This window comes from Cervus canadensis, chromosome 22, assembly GCF_019320065.1.
Source record: "Cervus canadensis isolate Bull #8, Minnesota chromosome 22, ASM1932006v1, whole genome shotgun sequence".
Lineage (NCBI taxonomy): Eukaryota > Metazoa > Chordata > Mammalia > Artiodactyla > Cervidae > Cervus > Cervus canadensis.
The window spans coordinates 16,470,489-16,491,049 of NC_057407.1; the positions used below are offsets into that span (position 1 = coordinate 16,470,489).

The 20,561-nt window shown below is 44.6% G+C and overlaps 1 protein-coding gene across 1 annotated transcript in view; it reads right to left on the bottom strand.

Annotated features, from left to right (window-relative positions):
• Positions 1–20,561, bottom strand: part of IL17RD (interleukin 17 receptor D) — a 68,231-nt gene that overhangs the window by 11,330 nt on the left and 36,340 nt on the right. Inside the window, exons 2-11 of the mRNA XM_043442835.1 lie at positions 17,711–17,768; positions 12,843–12,968; positions 8,474–8,592; positions 7,863–7,983; positions 5,505–5,549; positions 5,053–5,204; positions 3,932–3,997; positions 3,333–3,387; positions 2,724–2,834; positions 1,722–1,906 (exon numbers count right to left, since the gene is read on the bottom strand). Of these exons, the coding sequence (XP_043298770.1) occupies positions 1,722–1,906; positions 2,724–2,834; positions 3,333–3,387; positions 3,932–3,997; positions 5,053–5,204; positions 5,505–5,549; positions 7,863–7,983; positions 8,474–8,592; positions 12,843–12,968; positions 17,711–17,768 (1,038 nt within the window). The remainder of the gene's footprint in view (positions 1–1,721; positions 1,907–2,723; positions 2,835–3,332; positions 3,388–3,931; positions 3,998–5,052; positions 5,205–5,504; positions 5,550–7,862; positions 7,984–8,473; positions 8,593–12,842; positions 12,969–17,710; positions 17,769–20,561) is intronic.

Here is a 20,561-nt window from a genome sequence, read left to right on the forward strand (position 1 = left end):
GGAACTAAAAAGCCTCTTGATGAAAGTGAAAGAGGAGAGTGAAAAAGTTGGCTTAAAGCTCAACATTCACAAAACTAAGATCATGGCATCTGGTCCCATCACTTCATGGGAAATAGATGGGGAAACAGTGGAAACAGTGTCAGACTTTATTTTTTGGGCTCCAAGATCACTGCAGATGGTGATTGCAGCCATGAAATTAAAACACACTTACTCCTTGGGAGGAAAGTTATGACCAACCTAGATAGCATATTAAAAAGCAGAGACATTACTTTGCCAACAAAGGTCTGTCTAGTCAAGGCTACGGTTTTTCCAGTGGTCATGTATGGATGTGAGAGTTGGACTGTGAGGAAAGCTGAGCGCCGAAAAATTGATGCTTTTGAACTGTGGTATTGGAGAAGACTCTTGAGAGTCCCTTGGACTCCAAGGAGGTTCAACAAGTCCATCCTAAAGAAGATCAGTACTGGGAGTTCATTGGAAAGACTGATGCTGAAGCTGAAACTCCAATACCTTGGCCACCTCATGCGAAGAGTTGACTCACTGGAAAAGACCCTGATGCTGGGAGGGATTGGGGGCAGGAGGAGAAGGGGACGACAGAGGATGAGATGGCTGGATGGCATCACTGACTTGATGGACATGAGTTTGAGTAAACTTCAGGAGTTGGTAATGGACAGGGAGGCCTGGTGCGCTGCAATTCATGGGGTCGCAGAGTCGGACATGACTGAGTGACTGAACTCAACTGAGCCCACCTTTCCCCAGGCTAGTCACTCACAAAGTAGAGCAAACAATGGGTTGTCTGTATTTGAAGACTGTGCCACTTGCTGGTCTTTCAGGCTGATCAGCCCACCGCTAGAACCTTCATACATTAGGAAACCCTGCCAGCCTTGTAAATATGCCTTACTGACACTAGGGGGCAGCCTCACCACATGGAGAGAGTCTAAGAAACTCATTGAGCCCTCCATCTCAAAGCACAGATAACTTCCAAGGGTGCCTCCACAGTAAGAGAATCTGCTTGCAATGGTAGAAACACAGATTCGCAGGTTCGAGCCCTAGATCAGGAAGATCCCCTGGAGAAGGAAATGACAACACACTCTGGTATTCTTGCCTGGGAAATCCCATGGACAGAGGAGCCTGGCAGTCTATGGGGTCACAGAGTTGGACACAACTTAGCAACTAAACAACAAAAAACAGAATCATTGTACAGTTCTTGCATCTGTAAGAAACAGAGTGTGTTTTCCATGAGAGCTTCAAACTTCACTCTAAAATGAACACTATGACATTATAAAAAAGTTACATGTTAATAGCTTAACTCAAAAGAATAGGTAAGAAACCAGAGTAGACCATATGAGCACTTAACATGTTGTTAAGCAAAGCTCCCCCAAAGAACTGTCTAAACCCACTTCTTTACTTACCATTTTCTCTTTGACCCTCCAATGCCATGATGACCTCCTCCCACCACCCCCACTGCACACTGCCATCTCCTCCACCATCCATACACTCAACAAGTCTCTTTAAAGCATAAAAAACTTCCTGCCAGGTGGGTGCCACTCAAGGCTTTTGAGCAGGAGTGTCAGGGTTAGAACGAAATGTCAGCAAACATTTCGTTTCAATGATGGCTATGACAGGCTCAAAGAAGAGTGCCAGGGCTAACCCCTAGTTGGAAGCTAAGAGTTTATTAGCACACATCCCACCCAGGATAAAAGAAGAGACTTTACATTCCTCACCTCACAGCCACAGAAGTCCTGGAGGAAGTAGGCAAAGCACTGGACAACGTTCATGTGATTCTGGCCATCTTTGCTGGAATAGCAGAGGAAGACCTTGGGCCGAGGCCGGAGCCTCTCCCTGGGGAGTGCTGTGGTGTACGTGGAGGACTCTGAACTCTCTTCATCTAAGTGTGAATAGATATTTTCTAAAGTGGACAAGAAGATAGGGTTGGTGCCCATGAGCAGCGCTCTGACTTGTTCCCCACGGCTCGAGACGTGATGCCGTCTTCAGTCATCATGTCACTTGGCGTACTCCCAGCTCCCTAACTCTACCAGCCCCTTGGGTCACCTCTGGGAATGGGACAGCTGATTTCTCCAGCGGAGCCAAAAATGGCCAAAATTTGTTCTTCACCAGAAACTGACCATGGTTAAGCCAAAAACACTGCCAGGGCCACCCACCCACCCCCACCCTCCACTCTGGTCAGCGGTATCTCGAACCAGCTCTTGCAGCTGAGTGCAGCTACCGGACCAATGAAGCTTCAGCAGAGCTGACGTCCTTTAAAACTTTCATTGAGGTTTAGGGGAGCTTTTTTTGCACAACTTACAAAGGTAAAGTGCGTAAATCTTAAGAGTACATCTCAGGAAATTTTTATCTGAGTTTATATTTGTGTAACCACCACTCAGACTAAGATACACTTCCAAGTTTCCCACAAGCTTCCCTCCTGTCATCGGACTTTTATAAGTGATAAAGCCCTACCTCTTCCCTTACTCATACCTTTGGACTTCCTATATGCTACTGAATTCATCATCCTGAGTTTGAGAAGGGAAGTACACCCGTCCTTTTAGTGGCTCCTGAGGTGAAGAGTCAAGTATTTTAATTCTGGGAACTACAGCAGTCAGGGAACTGACTACAGTTGTGTGGTTTTCCAGTCACTGCCTGGAGGGACCAAGTGCTCCCAGTCGCCCTCTGTTGGCCCCAGTCCTGCCAACTTGGATTGGGGGTGGGACACACCACACAAATACCTTGTTGCTTCTTGCGGCACATCACTGTGAAGAGCGTGGCGAACGCAGATATGACGACCAATGGCACAGTGATGGCCACGGCTCTGATGGGCCCAGCCCACGGGGAATGCACTGGGAAGTTTCAAAGGGAAGGCTTTTAGATGTCAGCAGTGTAACAGGTTCAAAGAGAAACATTTTTTTTTCTTTTTAAAAATAAGCCGCACAACAGGTTCCAAGACTCCCTGACCACCTTTCTCTAGTAATGATTCGGTGATTATAAAAGGATTCACTTTAAAAGACTGTAGCATACAATTCAACAGCTAGAATCTACTGAGACCACTGAATACCTTTGAGTGAGAATATGCCCAAGGAAACCTCCCATCCCACCACTTTGCTTCTGAGGACAACTGACTACTTATTTAGTCCCAGTGACACATGTAGCACACTGGCTTTGATCTTCCTGGCATCAACATTAGGGTGGAAGGAAAGTCAGATTTGATGGAACATCATGTAAGAGTGAGGAGCTCAAGTGTTTTCTTTTCCTAAACCATGAAGTACAGAAAGTATCAAATATCTTGGTCCACTCTGTAGTTCAGAGGCAACATTTCAAACACACACACAAAATCTCACCTGGTTTTAAGGCATAATGCATCACTTTTCTTGTCGTATTACTGTCATCGACCAGCTGCAAAGCAGAGGATACTGTATTATTTTTTTTTAAGTGATAGCATCTCAACAGATTCCATTCATTTTTCCATCTGTGGTCAGTGGGGCAAGCGGAGGGCAGAGCTGCTGCTGCCTGTGATCATTTTCAAACCGAGATTAGATAGTAACAGTCGGATACATCTCTGCTTTTCCAAGCAAATGAGTATACAGAAGATAGATAAATAGTAAGGCCCTACTGTATAGCACAGGGAACTGTATCCAATATCCCATGACAAATCATAATGGAAAAGAACATGAAATAGGAAATATATATACATGTGTGCATGTATAACTGAATCACTTTGCTATACAGCAGAAATTAACACAACATTGTGAATCAACTCTACTTCAATAAAACTTTTAAAAAAAACAGCAGTTCCCTGGTGGTCCACTGACTAGGACTCGGTGCTTTAACTGGCAAGGCTCTGGGTTCAGTCCCTGGTTGGGGAACTAAGATCCTGCAGTACAGCCAAAAAAAAAATTTTTTTAATAAAAATAATAGGGCTTTCTTGAGTTATGTGTACCTCAATTATATAATCCCCAGGAGACACATTTTGAAGAAGGCAGCTGGTTATCTCTGTATTTTGCTCCTGCAAAGAAACAAGTAACACTTTAAAACTTTCTTCTCAGATAAAGGTCACCAGGACCCCTCTTTTGTTCTGGAACTGAATGAAGGAGACTTCCCGCCAGTTTCAATTATGGTTTCAGAAGATGACAATTAGAAAGCAACTGTGCTTATCTGGCAGGTTATCTGAACTTCCCTCTGCTAAAAGGCCCAGGAGAGCCTGCGACCCCCGTCATAGTCTATGCTGGGCTGGTGGTGCCCTGAGCAGCAGTTTTTTTTATCTGAAGACAAAGAAGCTAGTTAGAATACCTTTTACTTAATAAAAGAATGGGGAAAAAAATTACCCTCCCATTTGTGCATATTTTATTTGCCACAATAGAAGGTCAATGACAGAGGTGAGAGCGGGCAGGAAAACCAAACTCAGCACACGCATCTAGGAGGGCGCTGGTTTCTGCCACCAGAACTAAAAACCTCTCTTGGTGCTCTTGTGGGGTCATCGAGCAGTCTGGTGAACTTCCATGAAATACCGCCCACTCCCTCTGACTATCTCAAGTTTAAGAACTTGGTTACTGAATTTCAAGTTAACCTTGGCCTCTGTATAAGTTGCGAGCCACTGACATGCTAGTGACTTGGCTCCCAGATTAGCTGTGAGGCCTTAAGCAGCAGGCCAGGTGACCTCCGTGGGCCTCAGGTTCCACATCTCTAAAGCGAGGGTGACAGCAGCCTTGGTTTCATTGAGCTGTAAACACTCAATGACCATAGAACTTGCTGACCAGCACACAGTGAGCACCTGATTCAGGTTTGAAATGCAAAAGACCTGACGACTACGTCATTGTTTCGGATCCTTTGGTAAAACTTCACTGGCTACGTCAGCACTGGGCCGGCTAGGGTAGAGATAATTAGATAATTAGGGAGTGAGGGGTGACTCAGGATGACCCTGAGATGAACTCAGTGATAACATTCTACCCACTGCTCAGAGTCCACAGAGCCTAATGTTCACACTGAACCATCCAAATTCCAGGGGCTCTGGGGTCACTTTGAAACATGCAGTGGTTTCTTTATGCATACCCAGCAGCTTACCTGTTTACAGGTCTTTCGCTTGAAGGGTCCTTCATGCTTGAGCTTGTAATGAAGATAGAAGAAGCGGAAGCCAAAGGTGTGGGGCGCGTGGTCAAAAGACACCTGCATGTCCGAACCGTGCTGAGTGATATTGAGGTTCCGAGGCTTCCAGACTAGGGGGAGGAAGGACCCAAGTGAGCACCCTGACTCCACTTGGGATTGGACAAAGACAGCTACATTGTGCTCAGTCACTCTGTCATGTCCAACTCCTTGCAACCAAAGGGCCTGCAGTCCGCTAGCCTCCTCTGTCCATGGGATTATCCCAGCAAGAATACTGGAGTGAGCTGCCATTTCCTCCTCGAGGGGATCTTCCCAACCCAGGGATCGAACCCACTTCCCTGACGTTTCCTGCATTGGCAGGCAGATTCTTTACCACTGTGCCACCTGGGAATCCCAAGGACAGCTATACTTACAGGGTTTACAAGCCAGGTTGTCCGGCTGCAATAGCAGGTCACACGCTATTAAGAAAGACACATGTTTTTAGTTTTAGGACAGTTTGACATCTTCCTCACCTAACAATTCAATACAATATAAATATTCGGTACTGAACACTGCTGGAAAGAGTGTCAAACACAGCAACCGCATCGATTCAACAATGCTTCTCAGTATAGCCCAGTTGTATCTTGTGAAAATTTGAATTGTACAATATAAAGATATTAATGCAGTTCATCTTATGCCACATAAGTGGAAACAACATGAAGTCACCTACATTTTAAAAGCTTGTCAGGTATTACATAGCTTCAAGGCCATGGCCAAGGGCAGTGAGACTGTGTTCATGCTTCTGTCTTAGGGAGGGGGCTGTTTTAGCTGCAGATAGAAATAATGCCAGCCCCTACCCAACTGCAGAGTGTTTAGGCATAAGAGAACATCGGAGTGATCCTGGCAGCTTGTCTTGAGGTTACTTTAACTTTTGCAGGCTCTCCAACTTAAAATCCTTTTGATGGAGTCTAAAAATGACATCCAGGCATCTACTAGGTAGCAGCACCAGTGCTGAAAACGAGGAGCTTTGAAATAGGATTTAAATGTGATTTAAAAAAAAAAAAACCATGAGAGAGGCCCTATATGCCATGCTGCTAACCCAGGAGGACCCTCTGGAAAATGTGCTTACGATGCCAAGAAAATCAAAGGCTGCATTGAGGTCATGGTGCCCTGAAATGGTGATAAATGCACCTCCTGTCCCACCTCACCCCCAGAGAGACTCTGATTCTGATGAAGAAAATTAAAGTAGGCTAGTTTTGATTTAGGCAAGCTTTCCATAAACACATTCTTTGAATCCTCTATCTGGTTGTTACATGTAAGGCATTGAGAGATACTGTAAAATGCACATGGTCTCTGCCCTATGAAATCTTATTTTCATTAAGAAAATGAACGTCTCTGTATAGAGAACCACTACAGTGTTAAGAGAAGAAAACAATCAGAGTAAGAACTCTAGAGCAGCAATTTGTGCTGATGAAAGACACACCACACCGTGTGCAGAACAGGTGGAAAAGGAGAGGCAGGCAGAGAGGGGAACCCAGTCCAGCCAGTGGTTGGCTGCAGGGTGAGGACTCCAGAGTCGGGCTCCGTGGCATTCAAATCCCAGCCCCCAGCAGCCCCTTTAACCTCTCTCTGTGTGGCTCCACCTCTAGTAAGTGGGTTTGGTAAGATTAAATCCTTTGTAGGGCTGTTATGGAGGTCAACTGCATTAATATTTGGAAAGTATTTAGAATGGAGTCTGGCACAGAGATGTTAAATAAATTAACTTCCTAGAATGAGGTGACCTCAGGGACACTACTTGATTTTCTTAACCTAATCTTGAAAAAATGACAGGCAGCCACCCACAGAGGCCACCCTCCTGAGGACAGGTACAGAATGGAATCATTTGATGCTTACCCTCCACCTTAAAATAAACTTATACTTTCTTTTCCTCTTCTTAAGTTAAACAATTTTACTACATGGCTGCATTGCAGCACCTTCAAAAAAGGTCAATTGTCATGTCCACTCTATAAAAAGCCCGGAATGGGTGTTTCTGGTTAGATGACCAGTTGTTGTTTAGTTGCTCAATTGTATCTGACGCTTTTGTGACCCCACGGACTGAAGCCTGCCGGTTCCTCTGTCTATGGGATTTCTCAGGCAAGAATACTAGTGTGCACTGTCATTTCCTTCTCCAGAGGATCTTCTTGGCCCAGGGATCAAACGCATGTCTCCTGCATTGGCAGGCGGATTCTTGACCACTGTGTTGCCAGGGAAGCCTGGGTCAAATCTTAATTTTATTTTTTCTTTTTTTTCCCCCAATTATTTTTATTAGTTGGAGGCTAATTACTTTACAATATTGTAGTGGTATTTGTCATACATTGACATGAATCAGCCATGGATTTACATGTATTCCCCATCCCGATCCCCCCTCCCACCTCCCTCTCCACCCGATTCCTCTGGGTCTTCCCAGTGTACCAGGCCCGAGCACTTGTCTCATGCATCCAGCCTGGGCTGGTGATCTGTTTCACCCTAGATAATATACATGTTTCGATGCTGTTCTCTCGAAACATCCCACCCTCGCCTTCTCCCACAGAGTCCAATCCCAGTTATTTTTATTAGTTGGAGGCTAATTATTTTACAATATTGTAGTGGTTCAAATCTTAATTTTAAAAATTGCTTTTCTGGATGCTTTTCTCTTCCCCATGCTAGTTTCATACTAGTATTTCGTGTACTCTTGAACATATCTCTGTCAAAATGTCTTTAAAAGCAGGAGAAATGTCTCCCCGTGGAAAGTAGGCAGGAAAGACCATACTCACTGCGGGTTCTGAAGAAGAAAGGGTGATAATTGCTTTCATTTTTAATGGAAGGAAAAGGGACGATCTTTACAAAGTAATCCGTTTCAAATTTCATATTCAGGAAAGGTTGAGATTCCATCCCCTAAAAGGGATCAAAAAACACGTGTGATGTCACGGAGAAATCACCCACCCCTCTACCTACGTGCAAGAATTCCAGTCCATCCTGATAGTCCCCCAGACACAGTTCTAGGGTTGAGGGGGTTGTCCCCGGGCAGGAAAAAGTCAGGTTTCTTTTCCAGACCAAGTTTAGGTTTGGACCCCTAAATGAAAAGGAATATGGACAAAACTTTTTCTTACAGTGAAGCCGAGGCTCCAAGCTGGTGGGGAAGAGTCCACAAAGCCACCTTCCAGGATGGCTGCTCCACTCCAGCTTGTAACCTGAGAGGTGTGTCTGTCTTACCACCAAGAGGTGCTGGAAGGTTTCTGGGAGTGTGGAGCAGGCTTGCCCACCTGGGCAGGCGGGTGGGACTCCGCAGCCCCTCCTCCTGCAGTTTCACAGGCTCTCAAAAGACCATTCAGTCCCCAGAACAATGGCACGTCTTCAGGAGTGCATTCCCCTGCATGCAACTTACAGCTCTTTTGAAGCTACTGTTGAGCTGCTTCGGGTCCTTTAGAATCAGTTGTTGGCACTGTCGTCCCTCTGACTTCAGCTCCTCCAGTATTACCCGAAATCCTTTTAGGAATTCGATGCCTGAGCAAAGCAGAATGCTTTTATTAATATGAAAAGAGGACCTAATTACTTTTGAACACACTTTCCTTCCTCTAAGATCACCGTCCTCTCCCCCTACACAATAGAGTAATAGGCATTCTAAGTCAGGCAGGAATACCTGGGTTTACAGAAAGGAAAAAGGCATACCCTGCATTCCTCTCATACAGGCCAGGTGACTTTCTGTCCCACCATTACTAATGAATACATCTCTAATCCTGCCAGCCGAACGAACATCCGTTTGCTCTATGACATTAGGGTTCAAATATTTAGATCCAAGTCACAATTGATCATAAAAATCTGCAGTGGAATATATAATTTCCACGTCATTAAACAAGGTGTATTCAGCTGACAATCATTTCCAGTGACTAGGGACTTGCCCCGAACCATGTTTCAAATACTTTCCATTTTAGTCCTATATTTGCTGGCGTGTTTCACTGAGCAACATAGAAAATTCCCAGCAAAGTGTGTGTCTACACCCAAGGGGGTCCTAGGCTGGAGATTAAATAGCTTAGGAGAATGCCTATGTGATTTACAAAGCCGTTCTTGCTCTAATCACGCCTGAAAGGCAGACACCCAAGAGCTGCCCAGTGTGTGCTCTTGATGCTGCCCTCAGAGGCCCCCGGGACGCCCACAGCGCCGCTCAAAGGGGCTGGCCCAGCCTCCCGCCACCTGAGCTTCCCCCGCTGCACGTCCAACTAGTTGCTTTCAAAAGGATTAAGCTCTGATGGCCACGAGAGCCGGTGCTGGGGCTTCGTATCCCATGGAGACTGGAGAGGTCCAACTGCAGCTGGAGTTCCCCGAAGCAGGCCTCAATTGGCAAGATATCGATTTCGCATTCTTTCGAAACACCAGACAAGGAGACATTTTTCAACCCTTCCCCTTTCCAGGGCAAGAGTAATTACACAGGATGCAATTAAGCAGGTGGGAAAATTATCGATGGCAAAGGCCAAGGAAATCTTTTTCTCTTTCGAATAGGTTCTCCAATCCTGTAATTATTTGATGAAGAGCACATATTTTATGGTGGGAAGGGCAAAGGAGTTACAATTAGAGCTTCACGACTTAAGAGGTCGGAGCACAGAGGGCACAAGTCCGGATCCCGCCGTGTTGTAGTATTTCGAGTACAAAGCTTCCTACAGGGGTGAGGGCTGGCGGAGCCACAGCAGAGATTCACACATGCTGACCAGATCCAAGGTTTCTGACCAGCAACTATTCAGGAGATCTCACAGGAACTTGTCTTTTGAAATCCTCCCATTCCTCCCCTGAAAATATTTTTGAACAAATCCTTATTATTTATACTAAGATTTAATTCATGCAATGTTGCCAGAACTGTTTAAACAAAAGCCAGGTGATTGATATGACTGTAAGACTGTACATCTCACAGTTACAGACAAATTCATCAGTTGGAGGTGGGAGTGGGTGATTCCAGTTCTTATATTTAAAAAGACTTGCCTGGAAAACCACTATTCCAAGTCTGGGAATAAATGTAAATCTTATAGTAACAGGTTTATCAAAATATTATAACATCTCATAGTTAGATCATGTTTACAATTTTATAGGGCAGTAAAATAAAGGGACTTATTTACTCCTTGTCATTTAACTGATTGAATCCTTCTCACAACCACAAGAGGAAGGTATTGTCCCCACTTTATAGATGAGGAAACAGAGGTGTACAGACACTAGATGACTTGCCCAGGGTCACACAGGGATGAAATGGCCCAGGTTGGATCAAACCCAGAGTGCTCTTAATGCATGTGTTTTTCTATCTCCCAAGGAGTCTACTTAACAGAACCTCATAGAAATTGTTAGAATCTATCCAGCCATCCCCACCCACACACTGTCATGCAGAAAAAGCTCATCTTTCTGCCCTCACGGTTCCACATGTCAGTTCTCCTCACATCTCTTACTTTCATTCTAAAGAAGAGGGAGACTGCAATGTGTCAGGCCAATCCTTTAACCATTTTTAGCCTTATGTTGGAATGACCACTTCTCTTTTATCCACAGAGGATGTTTTTCCTTTTAAATGTTAAGATAATGTTGTTTTTGGAAAACCTGCTGCATTCAGACCCAGTGGTATTTACATGGAGAAGTGAGTCAGGCCCATAGGTCTGATCCATTCTTCCTCTCTCTACTCACCTTTTCTGAATCTGGTTCCTTTGAGATTTACCCCATTTAGATTAAGAAATTCAGACTTTATCTTACTTTTTCCTTGGTCAGACTTTTTTTTAAATTCTAAGATTGGGTGCAAAGTCCTAGGAAACCTGAGGACCGGGATCTGATGTGATAACAACAGACACTATTACTGTTTTTTAAGAGCTCTCTTTAGAAATGTACTGTGTGTGTGTGTTGTCCTTAATTCTTTTTCTACTTTTAACAGGTTTATTGAGGCATAATTGGCATACAATTAGTTTCATTTTACAGAGAACATTTTCATATACTTTGACTTATGTGTATACCCATGAAACTGTCATTAAAACCAAGAACTTACCTATCACCTTCAAATTCTTTCTCCTGTCTCTTTATACTCCCTCTCACTTCTGTTTCCAGGCAATTAGGAACCTGCTTTTTGCCACCAAAGCTTTCTTTGTATTTTATTGACTGTGTCAATGCTCAACTTCTTTTTTTTTGTCTTGCTGATTTCACTCAGAAAAACTATTTTGAAGTTCATTCACATTGTTAAGTATATCATGGTTTCATTCCTTCTTTGCTGGCTGGTGTTCCATTGTGTGAACTCACCTCAGCTGGTGTATCAGTTTATGCAGTGGACATTCAGGATGTTTCTAGTTTTGGACAACTAAAAATAAAGCTGCTATGAATGTTTGTGTGGATATATGCTTTCCTTTCTCTTGGGGAAACAGTAGTCAAATGGCTGGATCATGTGGTAATGCATACTTAACTGTTTAGAATACAAAAAGGTTTTCCAAAGTAGTTATCCCATTGTACATTTCCACTCAATAATTTTTGCAATTGTTTTGGAGTATGCGTGCTCAGTCACTTCAGTCATGTCCAACTCTCCGCAACCCCATGGACCATGGCCCGCCAGGCTCCTCTGTCCATGGGGTTCTCCAGGCAAGAATACTGGAGCGGGTTGCCATTTCCTTCTCCAGTGAGAAAGTATGAAGTGAGTGAAGTGAGTGAAGTGAAGTCTCTCAGTTGTAGTTGATTTATAATGTTGCATTAGCTTCTGCTGAATAGCAAAGTGAATCAGTTATACATATACATGTATCCACTCTGTTTCTAACTCTTAAATGAGGAGAAAGTCATGTGCCTCAGATGGGGAAGCTGAGGCTCAGATAGGTGTAAATGCTTCTCTTAAAGGTTGTGTGTGTGTGTGAGTGCACACTGTCGTGTCTGACTCTTGGCAACCCCATGGACTGTGGCCTGCCAGGCTCTTCTTCACATGGGATTTTTCCAGGCAAGAACACTGGAGTGGGTTGCCATTTCCTTCTCCAGGGGAATCTTCCTGACCCAGGGACTGAACCTGTGTCTCTTGCATCTCCCACAGCGGCAGATGGATTCTTTACTACAAGCGCCACCTGGGTAACTCATCCTGGGTTCAAACCCAGGCCCATCTGAACAAATGAGCTCTCTCCATGTCCCACACTCAACTACCCCATCCCATCCTGGGCATCATCAATTCATTAAAGAGGACAAGCAGATTCAGCCCTAACTTGAATCTGGCCAGATAGTGTAGGTTTGTTGTTTTGTTTTTTTTTTTCCTGTTTAGTTTGTTTGGCTTTTTTTTTCAGTCCATACAATTTAAATATAAATTTAGTTCATTTCCAATATTTAAAAATTGTTAATTCCATGATTTCTCCTGAAAACTGGGGTTGTCCTGACAACTCGCAAAATGTGTCAAGGCTAGGCCGGTGCATCTCCATGTGGCCAAAGAAATGCTGGATCCTGAATCCATTACATTCTTGGATAGGCCACTCATCCCCCCACTCCTGCTGAGACACACAAGCAAAGACCTCAGTGACATTTACCATTCACACACTATTATTTTACAAACCTACATTTCTCTTGGTAACAGCCAAGGGAACAAAAGATGAGCCATGAAGCACAGCATGAAGCTGTGTGCATGCGCAGCAAGAGTTACAATCAAGTAGTGTCTGTGCAGAGGCACACCTAAGCCACACTTGTGGCAAGACCTACTTGGCCCCAGGAGGCCACTGCACTTAGGACCTCCGGATTGGGTACCACCCACCATCGTAGACTCCACTTGGACCACTTACCGAGGGCCCCGGGGGACCAAAGAATGGTGACAGCCACTTGGTCGTGGCAGGCGTACTGACTGATGGTGATGTTCTGGGCGTCGGCGATCACGTGCTTCCCTACCGGATTCAAGTAAGTGGTGCAGTCTGGAGGGTTGGGAGAACGAGGACAGTTAGATTTAAAAATGTGTTTCTTTCTTCTTCTAAGTTCATCTTCTCAAATTACATACACAGAGCATGCTCGGAGTTAGCCAAATCTACTCTGTTTAAAGATGTGTGCCTCAAAGCCCACAGATGACATCAAAGGTTAGCTGTTGGGAAAACTGTAAGATGCTGCCGTGGGGTTTATGTATAACACCACCACCCCCTCACTTTTAAGTTAAAGTGGTTGGAGGATTATGTAAGGTCTGGAGTTTGCTGTATCAGGCATTCACTTTTTTACTACTCTGACAGTTTACCTAAATCAGTAATAAGTTAGGTTAGTTCAAAATTTTTCCAATGTTACAGAGTGATCTGAAACCAAACAATGACTAAGTAATCTGGGGTTTGTTCTTTTTCAGAAGAAGCCAAGAGGGCAAGGTGACTGGGAAAGAGGAACTCTTAGGAGGATGTGAACTTGTGGGGGCGTCATTCACAGCCAGGCTGTTAAAGAATCCAATTAGGACCTGCCAAAGGGACTAAGTGATTTAGTGATAAGCAGAGCACCTTGGATGTTAACTAGCATGACAAAGGTAAAACTTTTGTTCCCAACACTACCTCATCAAAGACACCCACAATACCCACTGAATCCAAACACTCCCATGGTGCTTGAAAAAAACGAAAACCACTGATTCTTTGATTTTGTCTGAGGACGTGATTCATTGCCACCTGCCCGTGCAGCAGCTGTGCCACCTGGAATTGCTAAGTACACTTTCAAAGTCTGCACGATCCTAAAAAAGCTGCCCGAAGCATCCAGCCAGACCCAGGCGGGGACCTCAGAGGATGGCTGCAGGCTGTTTCAGCCACGCGTGCAGGGGGAGCCGCCAGCCTTCACTACAGACGTCAGAATTACACTACTTTATCGCTATTCCTTTCCAGTGATTGAAGACTTTCTTTAGTATCTGATGCAAAAGGTCTTCCATCAGATTTCAAACCTACTCATTACCCTCTCGGAAGTCAGGGGATTTTGGGAATGAGGTATTCAGAGGTATTTTCTAAGAAGCTTGGTGAGTTTGTGGCACTGCCATCCCCCCTCCCCATAAACTATACCACACATTTCCCACTTTTTATGACGAAAAACATTCACGAGATATCTGAAAGTCACAAAAGAATATAAGAAAAACATAGAAGTCATCCATAACCTCCCACCACACAGAAGTAACTGCCAACATCTAATGGATACTTTTGCAAGCCTTTTAATGTGCACATGATATTCTTTTAAAACTTCTTATAAGGGCACAACACACATGCACTGAAAACACCCCCCTCCTCTTTGAAACTCCATCTTCCACTCTGCTTTGTGTTCTGCTTTTTCGCCTAATTCCTACAGAAGGCACACTCCCTTCTGCAAACTCCATCTGCTTCAAAAGCAATCACCTCTACATTTCAGCATTACTTTTGAAAAGATGTTAATGATTAATAAAACCAAATTCTACCTCTGATGAAAATTCACTCTCAAAGTGTTCTACATGTGTTCACTAGATAGATGAGAACTTTAAAGTAGGGGGAAAAATGTTGAAACACCTGGTTTAACACACACATTGAACAAACAAGGAAACTGAAGCTACAGTGATCTCCTGGGTGGCTTGCAGTGTTGCCAGTGATCAGCCCAAGGCCAGGACACAACACCACCTCTGAGGGATCACACAAAAGGCTCTTGCCATTCTATCTCCAGCACAAAGCTGGACTAAAAAATAAGTTCTGAGTCAGAGGTATTAACTGGCAGAAATCCTGGCTGAGACCAGCTTCTCAATTAAAAAAAAAAAAAAAGAAGAAGAAGACAAAATCCCACCATGTATATAAAGTTCAGACATTTTCATTTATTGAGATCTACAATGAAAGAAGGGGCCTTCCAGGTGGCACTTGTGGTAAAGAACTCACTTGCCAATGCAGGAGCATGAGAGACACAAGTCTGACTGATCCCTGGGTCAGGAAGATCCCCTGGAGGAGGGCACGGCAGCCCACTCCAGTATTCTTGCCTGGAGAATCCCATGGAAGAGAAGTCTGCCAGGCTAAGGTCCATACGGTCCCAAAGAGTCGGACACAGCTGAAGTCACTCCGCACAGCACAGTACATAATGAAAGAAAACTTTTGACTTCAGACAGCTTTAGGAAAAGATTCATGGACAAAAGTAAGTCATTCTTTTTCTTTCCTCTTTTTTCATTTCTAATGTCAAAATCGGCATTCTCTGGGTTTCTGCAAATGCAATTATGCAAATATAAAATCTATTAATTAAAAAAATGTAGTATAACCTATTCAGGCATTACCCCCTCAGAGCCTGAAGAAACAAGAAATCCAATGTGAAAGGAGGCAAGATCTGAGAGCTGGTTTTGACTTAAAGGCAAGACATTTTCTTTCTTTGTAACATTTAAGAGCAAAGGAATAGAAAAGTAACATTTCTGTAGTTTAATACTTTTGGTGAAAACTTGATAATTGGTTCTTAGCTATTTCAAACAGAACTAGTAACCAGTCAACAGAGCAGTAACAGGAACTTCTTGTGGGAGAAATAAATTATCTTTTTCAATGGAAAACAATAACTAAGTATTTTTGCACAGCCTGGATCCAATTATTAGCGACTCTTAACATTTTGGATTCTGGTTACAAAATAATTATGCCCAAATGACATTTGGCCAAAATGCAACCTAGCTTCAGATGTCTCAGGAGTTGAGTTGTGAATTAAATTCTAATTAAATGCCAAAGAATCAGAAAGAAAATAATGACCAAGAGATAGACATTGGCATGGGGGCCATGTATCTAGTCCCATGAAGGAAACACTAAGGCATTTTAAGTTTTGTAGGTATGGATCCTCTTTCACAAAACCCCATATTAAATTAGAGATGCAAATAGTTGTTTGCAGCTGACCGGAAAGTTTTGAACTTTGAATGTAATACAAGATCTACCAGGACCAAGAACATATTATTAGAAATTAACTTTCGAATCTAAAGAAAGATCCCTTACACGTCTTTACTTAGCTGAATCAAGTCTCATGGACTTGTAAATCTTTCCTAAGCATCATAGCATTTACCCAGAACATGCATGCATCATGGACGTGAAGTATCTGAGTTTCCCATGTTAAATCCTCATCAGTGAAAGTACCCATGTCAGCGACTGTGGGCATGAACTTGACATCCATACTTGTATTTAAAACTGTTAGGTTGCACACATGATCTCAAAAACCCTGCTTTAGTAGTGTTGATTCCAAAGGCCTCAGTGTGACCTACAGCCCTTACTCATAATTCTCTCCAAGAGACGAATCAAACATCAGGAGTCACTAATATGAATCAATCTCCTTCCTGTCAACATTCTTACCTATAAATTATGGCTCGTAAGGCTAAAATTGCTCATAATTCTATATAATTACCTTCTAGGGCATGAAAGCAGATGCTCAGAGGGGGTTCTACATGCTTCATCAGAAAAAAAAAAAAAAAAACCCAACCTGCCCTCAGGAAACAATTTGGTCAGAAAAAGTCACAATTCCTTGACAGAAGGGCCCCAAAAGGTGCTTGGGTTCCAGCTCCAGTTGGAATGACTTCTAATAGTAACATATTAGTTACTGAATGCACACTGAGGCCAGATCCTGAGATGAGCAGGTATAAGCATTACCTCACTTAAGTCTCAAAATGGTGCTGAGGAAGTTAATCATTACTTCACATGATGAGAAAACTGTGGTTTGGAAAAGTGCAGTCGTTGGCCATCATTCACGGCTGATGAGGTGGGGGATGGGGTGAGAACTCAGGCCCCCATCAGAGGTGGCTGACTGGAGACGCCCGGGCCCATCTGAGACACAGATTCACTCGGCTCATTCTGTGTTTGTGAAAACTTTTAAGTAAATGCCAATATATATATTTTAATTAATTTATTCAATTGGAGGATAATTACAATACTGTGGTGGGTTTTGCCATGTATCGACATGAATCAACCCTGGGTGGACATGTGACCCCTTATCCTGAACCCCCCTCGCACCTCCCTCCCTACCCCATCCCTCTGGTTTGTCCCAGAGCACCGGTTTTGAGAGCTCTGCTTCATGCATGGAACTTGGACTGGTAATCTATTTTATATATGGTAATATACAATATATATATTTTTTAAGTCCATGCTGGGACTTCCCTTGGTGGTCCAGGGGTTAAGACTTTGCACTCCCAATGCAGGGGGCATAGGTTTAATCCTTGGTCAGGGAACTAAGGTCCCTGAATGCCACACAGCATGCCTCCCCTGCCAGAATGCTCAAACTAAAAGAAATCAAATTCCCCACTCCTCTTGGAAACCACATCTGACTGAGCTGGCATGGAGGACCCAGTGCTCCTCTAGGACCAGACACGGGCTGTCCAGCTTACCACGGTCCCCATCACTCTCAAGCATCCTGTGCTTGGGGTGCTTTGCTCATGTGACCCCTACTGGGCCCAAGGGCATCTGGGTTGTTCCTAAGGATACGGCTATCTCCTGAGGAAAGCAGGGGAAGTCTCCCCACACAGCTGCTCTTAGCACTCTGGGGGACTAACCAACCCGTTCAAGCTCTGAAATACTTGGGTGGCTTAGATGAGTCTGAGGTGCTTCGGCTCTGTTGACAAACCTGAGCAAGTTCAGGAAATCCCCCCACTCGAGGACCTGCAGGGTCCCCGATTAAGCACGACCGTGCAAGCTTTAGATCACTGAAGGGGCTCTGTTCTGCAGCGGTCAAGTCGTTTACTTACTGTCATATCTGAAGGTGATGTTGTGCAGCCCACTGTTTCTGCTGGCCGGCCCCACTCCCTGTGGGAAAACAGGAGAACATGAGGAGGAGTGAAGTCAACTTGCTTTTCCAGCCCAGATCCCCATGGGGTCAAAACGCACACATGATCACAGAGACCCAGAGTCACGCCAGTCACCAAGCAAGATCCACGCTCTTCGTGGCCCCCGCCCAACTCCCTCCAGCCCAGGAGGTTCCTAACTGCCAGGCCACAGGGATGAGGGGTACTCACTTCCCCTGAAACAATAGCAGCAGGCTGCTCTGTGTTTGGGGGTTAAATAATAATTCATTAACAGTAAAATTGGGAGAGAGAGAGACCATGAGCTGCCAGCTGGAGCCCGTCCAGTTGGATCCACTTTTGAGCACTGATTGGTTATAAAATTTGCCTACCAGACACTCTCGTCCAAAAGCCCAATTAAGCCACGACAGATAGGCAATTCCTAAAGTTCGAGGAAACAGGTATTTCATTCCCAGAGTGGGAATGAGTGTGGGAATAAGCTGTTACTTTTAATGAGAAAATTCTTCACTGCCTCCATACCTATGCTTGGAACATAGACGGTGGGTCATAAAAGAAAAAGAAAGGACTTTAAAAGGTCTACCTCCGACTCCCAGTGATGTGGCCGCTAGCCATCTGCACTCCTAATAGCAGGGCTAACAGCTCCGCCAGACTTCCCACTTTAATTACAGCATCCACACGGGAGCCCCGGCATCCTCCTGCTGGCCCCACCTTTTCCTGACCCACCACTTATCCACCATGGGAAAGATCAGCTAAGACTCTGGTTTAACTGTTTCTATAACCATCAGCAAGTGCACCATTCAGCGTGAATTGCAGGATTCTCCCCCCACACAAAATGTTAATTCTTAGATGCTAACTGATGGGAAAATATTCTAACCACACAGCTACAATTTCCACCCGACGAGGAGGATGCTGGGGAAAACCATATGCTGGCAGTCTGGTATTTAATGGGCAGTTGTTACACTGAGACGCAATGTGAGGAACCCTTCTGACGGAGCCCAGGGTCTCAGGCCACAGTCCCAGCACATCCATATGGTACAGACATGTTCACTCGGCTTATCCTGAGGCCAGGCACACCCACTGAAACTGTATCCCTGGGCTCAGATAAACACAGACCTTGGGAAAGCACAGCTGTGCAGAAAGGGATGGACACACCTCGTTCTAATTAAAGTGAGGAAGAAACGGTTAACAGAAAATCTAAATCATCATGGCGCATTAGCTCCATGATCAGCTAGGGTTCCCCTCCCCTTCTTCCTGGTTCACCTTCCTTCTCCAGCTATCCTCCTTCCATCCTTCCTTCCACGTATATATGAGATTCCAGAATTCCTCACCTGAGTTGAAACACTTTGCAAAGTGTTAATCCCTTACTCAAACCTTAAATGCCTCTATTACTGATTAGAGATAGGCCCACAGTCTGCAACTGGAAGATGCCCAACTTACAGATGGCCACAACCAGAGCACCACGACCAGGAGATCAGGAAGTAGAAGATACAACACCTCCACGACCCCTAAGTCTTAGGACCCCCAAGACAGCCAAGCCATACCCTTCACCTCCCATACAAAACCCCAGGACCAAAATTCACTTGGATTCCCTGGTGGCTCAGAATCTATCTTCAATGCAGGATGCCAGGATTCGATCTCTGGGTGGGGAAGATCCCCTGGAGAAGGGAATGGCAACCCACTCCAGTATTCTTGCTTGGAGAATCCCATGGACAGAGGAGCCTGGTGGGCTACAGTCCATGGGGTCACAAAGAGTCGGACATGAATGAGCGGCTGACACACATCTACTATGAGTCAAACATTATATGAGGTACAGTGGTGAATGAAAGTCATTATCCCTACCTTGAGAGCAAAGTGGTTCATTCATTCAAAGAATGCAAATCACACAGCACGTATAGACAAATCTCAAATCACACCTTGACCCTCCAAGAACTCTCAGTATAGAAGGCATACAAGGTCTATGTAGCTATGGTAACAGGGCCATAAATAAGCACACAGTGTATGAAATGTCACAAACAGTACGTCAGAAAGGATAAACCCAGGGTAAGAACACTGCGTACCAGAAGTTTAAAAGAGGGAAGAATAACTGGGCTAGAATGGAAAGGAAAGGGGAGTCTCAGGAGAGGGAAAGAAAAAAATGTAATCCAGGGGCCAATGAAAGTACCTTAATCCTTCATCCTCTAGCTGGGACCAAGGGCAAACCACCTCACTCCACTGCGTCTGAGTCTCCTCAAATTGTCTTTTTATTAAAAGACAATTCTTTCCTCTGAGATGGGAGTTTGAGGAGGGCCACATGAAGCCATGCAGAGGAAGCATTTTTCAAAAAGGAAATGCATTCCATTTAATAGCATGCCCTGAGGCGTGTAGGACTCTGGTGACCAATCACATCAGCTTTTCATTTTGCTCTTGTTCTCCCTATATTTCTATTGCAACATTTTTAACAGATATTCATTGGGCACTTGCCATGAATGCACTATGGAAAGGAGACCAAGACAGTGAGAGGGGCTATATTCTGTATTCAGAAACCAAAATCACTGTAAATAAGGGCTCTGTGATGTGGGTGAAGCTGCTCAGAGGCAGGCCCGGGGACCTGGCCTCAAAGGACAATGAGGCTTGCCTGTGGCATCCACTCACCACCAACTGAGCATTCCACCTTCATCGAAGAGCACTCGGCCAAGAAGACTCGGCCTAGAACCAGTCCTGGGTCCTGGTGACCTCCTGACATGCAAATCTGCCCTCATTCTGCTCCAAGCCCCCCGATGGCTCCCTGCCCCACTCGACCATTCCTGACGTGGCCCCT